General features: G+C 41.2%; 2 protein-coding genes across 2 annotated transcripts; one reads left to right on the forward strand and one right to left on the reverse strand.

Moving 5' to 3' along the window:
• Window positions 1–1282: 1282 nt before the first annotated feature.
• On the forward strand, window positions 1283–3666 carry LOC133841655 (OCIA domain-containing protein 1). Its single transcript, XM_062274284.1, has 3 exons — window positions 1283–1436; window positions 1491–1980; window positions 2041–3666. The coding sequence occupies exons 1-3, from the start codon at window positions 1377–1379 to the stop codon at window positions 2283–2285; spliced, it is 795 nt and encodes a 264-aa protein (XP_062130268.1). The 5' UTR covers window positions 1283–1376; the 3' UTR covers window positions 2286–3666.
• LOC133841654 (cytosolic non-specific dipeptidase) lies at window positions 2300–5492 on the reverse strand. Its single transcript, XM_062274283.1, has 6 exons — window positions 5317–5492; window positions 3368–4136; window positions 3233–3300; window positions 2884–3148; window positions 2572–2823; window positions 2300–2509 (listed from the first exon to the last, which is right to left on the reverse strand). The coding sequence occupies exons 1-6, from the start codon at window positions 5352–5354 to the stop codon at window positions 2465–2467; spliced, it is 1437 nt and encodes a 478-aa protein (XP_062130267.1). The 5' UTR covers window positions 5355–5492; the 3' UTR covers window positions 2300–2464.
• Window positions 5493–7692: the final 2200 nt, after the last annotated feature.

Here is a 7692-nt window from a genome sequence, read left to right on the forward strand (position 1 = left end):
ATTGTGCAGCTCAACTATTGCAATCAGGCCAAGAATCAACTAAGTTTGGTTCTAGACACTGAAGAGGATTCGAATGAGCCAAGTTTACTGCAAGCAGCCGGTTTTCAAGTTGTCGCGTAATGAACTTGATTTTACCGTTTGGCTCGAAGATGACGTTTAGCTGGGTCAAGGTCAAACTCATTGCAGTATTGTTTATCATCGTTTAGCTTAAAGAGCAGCAGCAAAGTAAACAGCGTCAACTGAATCTCACTTTCGTCTGTGTCTATGAGGAGGGACACTCCAAGGAGCTTTATGACGTGCTGCACACCACTTGGCATGCGTGGCACGCTCTCACACACACAGACATACATAGCATCCATTGACAAGCTGCCACCAGGCAGCGACGATGCATCACCCAAGTCCCAATCTGTTGGCTGCTGTATTTGGCGCTGGCATTGCGAGCTGCGTTCCTCTGTGCCTTGCTTTGATTTTATTCATGCGTCAAACACAAAAACAGTTTGCTGTCACAACGAGTTGCAGCGACTTGCGCGTACACGAAGCTGAGATTTTTCACAAGAAAATATCCATGTGAAGGCGAAACAAAAGCAAGCGCAGGCGCATTGCGAATTGCGCAGGCGATGCCTCATGTTTTGTCAATTGTCTGGGACGACGACGACGACGACGACTGGGAATGGCCAACTGACGTTTTGCGTGACAGCAGCGGTAACATCTAGACATTGATTTGACTTTGACCAGTTACCAATTTTGGCAACCAGACTTTCATTTATTGTTTTAGTCGTCGACAGTTTGTGGTCAATTGTTCGCATAAAGGGTACCCCAATGGCGCCTGACCTCATTGGAATTCAACATGCAACTACAATTGTTCGCTTTCAATTTTCAAATATTCGATACAACCAAAATAAACTTGACTGACCAACGCCTTGGAAATGTTTTCGATTTAAATCTAAATTCAAAAAGTTCAAAGAAAGTAGCGTAAATTGTTAGCCGACAAGTATGCTATAAAAATATTAGGCAAATGTTCAAATTGTTTTAATCGGGCGCCTAGAAGTATGCTGCAATTTATTAGCGCTCATTTGCGATGTACAAAATAAGGTCCGCTGGGATGTAAGCAATATATCGGTTCTTATCTTCTAATGTTAATTACATTTTAAGAAAAGAGTATAAACAAATTAATAAAAAAAGAGATGTTTAAATGTGTGACATTGATTTACACTGCAATGCATTGATAGTATTTTTGTATTAAATAAAGTGCAAGCTGCTTGTAGTATATTTTATGCAGCAATATGGTATATTTTGAAATTTCAAGTACGGTCACGCTGCCGAAATCGCCGGCTGCTGCAATTTCGTGAAACTTTTAGAAATTTTAATCATTTATCATGGATTTGCCATTAAACGATGGAAATAGGCAACAACCTCCACCCAATCAGCATCCACTGGTAATTATAATGAGTACTTAGCAATATAACAATTGCTGATCATGTCTCTTCCAGGCAGACTACAACTTCAGTCCCGATGAATTGAAAGCGTTACGTGAATGCAACCAGGAATCATTTGTCCAGCGATCGCTACCCTTCGGCACGGGATTGGGACTGCTGGCCTATTTTGGCGTTAAGAATGGTTACATTCAGGGCAATGGCAAATACGGAGCTGTGCCGAAAGTGGTTCTGGGTGTCATTCTCGGCTACTTTGTGGGAAAGTTCAGTTATCAGCAGAAATGTGCTGAGAAGATAATGCGATTGCCCAATTCACGATTGGGTGAAATATTGCGACAACGCAGACAAGGCGGTGGTGTCATCAGCACCATTACACCAGATGAGAATCTGGGCAGGGCATTCACTCTGGCTCCCTTCACCCCCAGCTCCGCTGATGTCTACACTGATGAGGGATTCCAGCCGTCTCGAAATACAGCTTTGAATTTGGACACGGACTCGCGACCATCGCTGTCCGGTCTAGACGACATCTATAGACCCACTCTGGACTGTAAGCGCGCATGATTGCATTTTATTTTAAGGCAATTTATACAATCTTGTTTTATGACAGCTGCCAGCACTTTGGTGGACACGGAGTTGCCATTGGAACCGGCCAAGCCAGGTGAATCCTACGAGGATCTGCGCAAAAAGAATCGCGACGAGTACTTAAAGCGTCAGCAGAGTCCCTACTCCCGGTCATATGAAGCACCAGCCCAGCAGCCGCAGCGTGCAATTGTCGAGTTGCCTCCTCAGGATCAAAATGTTCCAATTGCAACTGGCAAGAAGAATAAATACGGTGATTCCTGGACAGATTAAAGAGCCAAAAATCATTCAAGTGCAGTTTGTTAATATTTATTCGCTTGTTGAATACAAAACGTATGTAGTAAAAAATTTTTCAAGGATTAGTCGTGTGTTATGTGTATCAATTAAAATGTCTAGCTTTTGTGATGTTCCATCGTGATGTAAGCTTAGGATATGATCCTGTAAAATCCACTCTACAATTTGCCCACTTCGTGCAAATAGGCGCCCAGCAGTTTAGTCTAAAAAAGGAATTTTTTAGGCATCAGTATAGCAAAAAATTTGTAGAATTCGTGCATCTTACTCCTTCAATGTAGTTGTAGATATCGATCTTCTCGTTTTGCGAGTGAGCGCCATCATCGCATGCACCGACGGGCACCAGAATGACGTTCTTGCCTGTGGCCTCTTGCAGGGTCAGAGTCACTGGAATGGAGCCGCCCTCGCGGGTCATGTCAGGTTCGACATTGAAGACATGTTTTACCGCACGCTTGGCGGCCTCGTAGTGTGGATGGTTGGGATCCTCAGTCCAGGGTTTGCCAGCGGACAACATGACAACCTACAGTTAAATATAGTCAGTAAAACAATACTTGGGAATAATTATAAAAGGATTCAAGACCTTAATCTGGTTCGGAGAGCCACGCTCGGCCCACTTGTCGTTGATGTACTTGACAACGCATTCCTCAATGTGCTTGGGATCCTGGTTGGGCACCAAGCGAATCGAGAACTTGCCAATGACCTTCTTGGGTATGACAGTCTTAGCTCCAGGCTCGTAGAAAGCACCTTCGATGCCGTGAATCGAGAGACTGGGATAACGCCATCTGGCCTGCAGCAGGCGGGTCTTGTCGCTGTTGTGGGGCAGGTGTTCGGTGCCAACGTCTTTCCTAAAAGAGAACGAGCGCAAGCATGAGATTAGTAAAGAGCAAATAATTTATAATGCCACTCTATGATTAGATTAAGCAACTAACTTGTATTCGTCCACTTCAAAGTCGATGTTTTTGTAGATTTCTTCCTCGTTCTTCAATTGGGGAGCAACCTGAAGAAAAATTAAATCATGAGACCTTAGCAACATGCAATACAAAGCATGACTAAGTTGCACTTACATCACGATTGACACCAGGAATGAGAATGTTGGTGTCCTTATCAACCAGAGTGCTCAAAATGTAGCAGAGATCAGGCATTGCCTCGTGCACGGTGCCGCCAAAGACGCCGCTGTGCAGATCCTTCTTGGCGCACTCGATCTCCACCTGGAAGTAGGCAAGACCACGCAGTCCATATGTGAGGCAGGGACGCTTCTTGCCCAGCCAATAGTTGTCGGAGATGCACACAAAGTCCACATCGGACAGGAAGTCATCCTTGCGTGCCATCAACAACTCATCCAATCCCTCGCTGCCGCTCTCCTCCATGCCCTCGAAAACAAACTTGATGTTCAATGGCAGCGGAATGTTTAACTTGTTATACGCTTCGATGGCATGAATCCAGCACAGCACAGGTCCCTTATCGTCGGTCGAGCCGCGTCCATAGAGTTTGCCGTCGATTTCAGTGAGCTCAAAGGGTTCGGTATCCCAGCCATCCTCCTTGAGTGCGGGCTGCACATCCAAGTGACCGTAGACCAGCACAGTCTTCTTCGATTTATCCTTGCCCAGTGTACCCAGCAGTGCCTTAGGCAGGGGGAGCTCCTGTCCATTGGGCAGTGTCTGTTTACCCAGATCAACCAACTCGATCTCGGTACCAAGCGCCTTCAACTTATCAGCTGTCCAGTCGACCATGCGATCGATCTCGCCTCGCTTCTCTGGCCATGCGGACACCGATTGTATGGCCACTGCAGTCTTCAGGGTCTCGATGTAATCAGCCTTCTTGCCGTTGACGAACCTATTGTGGTCAAGTCGATTAGTTTTATGATTGTGCTATGTAGATCATCTTGTGGTAATGTCACTGATAAAAACATACAGAACAATAACTATGTTGGAAATTTATGATACGTGTGGTTAACCGATATTAGTTTGTAGTCTTATCGGAAAACCTAATTGATATGCATTTATTATCAGCAAGGAAAACGTGCATATATGGGAATTTCCAAATTGGATCGTTCGCACAACAAAATTCCTTATTAAATAATCCCGGGCATATTCTAATATGTATATCTTTGTTGTAGCTACTTCTCTTATCTATTAAATTTTTATAATACTATATCTGCGGTTTTAATTTGTTTGTTTTTTGAGTAATTATTATTATTAATTTTTATGAATAGTTGTTTCATAAAATAGAAAATAGATTAGAAAAATAGCTTCCATACTATATGTACATACATATATACAAAGAAAAATAGAAATTTATCAAAAACAATGTAATAGAAAAATCCAAAATCAAGTAAAAAGCTTGCAAATTCTTTGTTTCAGACACAACAAAAAACTAATATATACATTTTTATAATTTTCTCTTAAAAAAAAACGTAAATTTATAATTTTAAAAATTAATATAATGTCCTAGTTGGATTTTTAAGGAAATTCCCATACCCTTACTCTTTTTTGCAAAAAGAATTTGTGAAAGAGCATTTGAAATTCGCAAGCACAGTTCTTCTTGATCTTGTTCCATCTTGTTTTTTCCATTCTTATTGACAAAGAAAGGCGACAATAGGTTATGTGCAGAGGAAAGAAAAAAACGCCTTTTCATTGCGGCTGCTTTTAGCAATTAATAATAATAATGAAAATCAAGTGCAGCTGGCTTGTGAAATTGCAATTTTAAATTCAAGGCATGAATGGGCGTGCACTTTTATTTTGAGACTTGACAACTCGTTATCACCCGCAGACGTTGCGGCCCTTATTATCAAGCATAAATGTGAGTTGACACTTATTTACCATAAACAAGTTGCCGATAAGCAGGATATACATATATGAGCAAACACACATACACGTGCGTATATGGGATGCTTGCAAATGTGTTGGTGAACGTATGCACCCAACGCAACGTCATCCCACCACATCAATCTCCCATCAGACGAACACACACACACACACATGCATAGATAAATATTAGCGGCTATTTTACTTACTCGAACAACTGCTTTAATTCATTTGAAAGCTCTGCCATTTTTAAACACACACTTTTTATGGTAGCAACAAAGATAAGTAACACGTACTATTACTACTTAAATTCCTGTGACTTTAATTGGCACAAACAACAAATTCCAGACGTCTTTCCGATCCGGCTTTTAACGTGCGAATGCGGGAAGAACGTATAGCAAGTGCAAAAGAAAACAATTTCTTGTTACGGAGCGGGTCGGCCTGCTGAGAGGGAGTCAACAAGTTTAATATTGAGAGAGAGCCCAAAAGTGAGATAGCAATATAAACTGTGTGGCCGAAACGACCGTTAATATATACCAAATAAATAAATTCCTGCATTAGAAATTGATTAGAAATACTTAATTATACATTTAACAGATATATTAAATTTAATAAAAAAAATTCCAATGAAATAATTATTATCATTTAAATAATCTGCCAATTAATTAATGTTAATTTAAAGTAAAACCATTAACATCGCATTTGGTATTTGTATACCGTCGTCTATGCGTAAAATAAATAAATAAAATATGCTGTTTTCATTAATATGTAGCTAATTTAATATTTTGCAATATGACTTTGAAGGCAAAACAAGAAAGCAATAGATGATTCAAAGATTGCGCTAACATACAGACATGTTCTCTCACCACTGGGAACAGTGTTACCAGCTTAATAATGATATTGTCAATTGCATTGCGGAAGCGGTATATTTTGGGTGCAAATTGGTATATTTTGAAATTGAAGTTGCGGTCACGCATACGGCGCAAACGCTGCAGTAGTGAAGACATTCTCGCGAGTTTTAATTGCAATAATAAAATTATGTCACAAAGCTGATATTCGCTTCAATAATCATACAACATCAACGACAGCAGTGTTGCGAAGGAGCGGTAGAGGTGTGTGGGTGTTTCTTGTTTATTAATTAATTACATGGTCGTGTCTGTGAGTGCGTGTACCGTTTTCCATATATACAATTGTGAACTGCGCTGCTGCAGTGCTGTCATCTCTCGTTTGGTTTCGTTTCGTGTATGTGTGGCGTTTGCATTTATAAATCTGTGACTGTGTGCGTGTTTTATGTTTGTATGCTTCTATGTGAGTCTATGACTAAATAATTTTTATGATAAATCTGCATATTTCCTTCGATCTGACAGCGCACTTCCAATTGGAAAGGACTTGGCCTTATTTTGTGCCAGATAATTTAACTGCGAGCAGAGTATTCGTTTTATAAAGTCATTATAATAAATTTCAGCGACTAAAATAGAACATATTGCGTGCCGCTCTCTTCTGGCTTGTAGTTCTTGTTGTTGTTGTTCTTGGCTGTTGACTCCAAATACCAGCGAACGCTGCTGTTGCCGCTGCGGCCGCTGCTGCTGCGCTGTCGAGCGACATAGTCATGTTTTCTGTGACTTCTTCTTTGGCTGGCATTCCGTTTAACGTGTTGCCCACTTTTTTGTTCGCTTTTTCTTCCGCTCTCCCCTTTTAGTGTCACTGCTCTGCGCCCGGATTATAAATAGTTGGCGTTTTTTGTTGTTGTTGTTGTTATGCGCCGGAGTTTTGCTGCCTGGGGCGCTGTTGCTGCCAATTATTTGTTTGTGTAATTAGTTCCAAGTTGTCTCATGTTATGGGAATTAGACGTAGAAAGAACAAATTTGGTTCAAGACAAACAACAACAACAATAACGGCGAAAAGTTAGCAAAGCGGAACTGGAAATGTAGACGTCAGTTGGGTGCCGTTAGAGCTGCTCCCAGCTTTCAAGCTTGCCGACTTAGCACCAACTACAGCAACAACAACAAATATGGCGTAAATAAGAAGCAGAGAATGCCAAAGAAGAGTAAAACAATGTAGCAACAACAATAACAACTGATCTCCAATAGCGCGCAGCTTAAAAAGAGCTTTCAGCCTCTGCAGTGCTTAACTGAGTGTGTTGTTGTTGTTAGTCTTCTGTCTGCTTTGCCTCCCACCCTCACACACACACGCAGAGAGAGCGAGAAAGAGGCAGTTGTTCAGTTTGTCGCCTTGGCAGTGTCCAAAACGAGCTAACGAACCAACCGATCTGCAGTCTGGCCTCTGTTTCTGTTGTTGTTGCTCCCCTCCAGAGTTTCCGCTTTTGCATAAATGGCAAATAATTATTATAAAGCAATCGCCCATTTGGCATTTGCTCAGTTGTTTTGTTTATTTCATTATGTATGGTATATCTCTTTTTTGTTTGTTGTAACTGTTGTTGTTTCTCTTTTCCTTCTTCATGATTACGAATTATTGCATTTCCCCTGTTTTGTCCAGTGCACAAAAATAAACAAAAATGGGCGTTCATTTTTCGATCGCTATAGCTGAGCTTTATTCACTGCCTTCAAACGGAAGTCAAGTGTTGT

The sequence above is a fragment of the Drosophila sulfurigaster genome, chromosome 3 (genome assembly GCF_023558435.1).
Source record: "Drosophila sulfurigaster albostrigata strain 15112-1811.04 chromosome 3, ASM2355843v2, whole genome shotgun sequence".
Lineage (NCBI taxonomy): Eukaryota > Metazoa > Arthropoda > Insecta > Diptera > Drosophilidae > Drosophila > Drosophila sulfurigaster.

What these genes read in the sequence shown, in the direction of transcription:
- LOC133841655 (XM_062274284.1), top strand. Translation starts at nt 1,377, where the DNA reads ATGGATTTGCCATTAAACGATGGAAATAGGCAACAACCTCCACCCAAT. An exon ending in CACCCAATCAGCATCCACTG is followed by an intron (nt 1,437 to 1,490) that starts GTAATTATAATG and finishes TGTCTCTTCCAG; the next exon opens with GCAGACTACAACTTCAGTCC. An exon ending in CTATAGACCCACTCTGGACT is followed by an intron (nt 1,981 to 2,040) that starts GTAAGCGCGCAT and finishes GTTTTATGACAG; the next exon opens with CTGCCAGCACTTTGGTGGAC.
- LOC133841654 (XM_062274283.1), bottom strand. Translation starts at nt 5,354, where the DNA reads ATGGCAGAGCTTTCAAATGAATTAAAGCAGTTGTTCGA. An exon ending in TTTGAAGTGGACGAATACAA is followed by an intron (nt 3,149 to 3,232) that starts GTTAGTTGCTTA and finishes GTTCTCTTTTAG; the next exon opens with GAAAGACGTTGGCACCGAAC. An exon ending in GCTCTCCGAACCAGATTAAG is followed by an intron (nt 2,824 to 2,883) that starts GTCTTGAATCCT and finishes ATTTAACTGTAG; the next exon opens with GTTGTCATGTTGTCCGCTGG.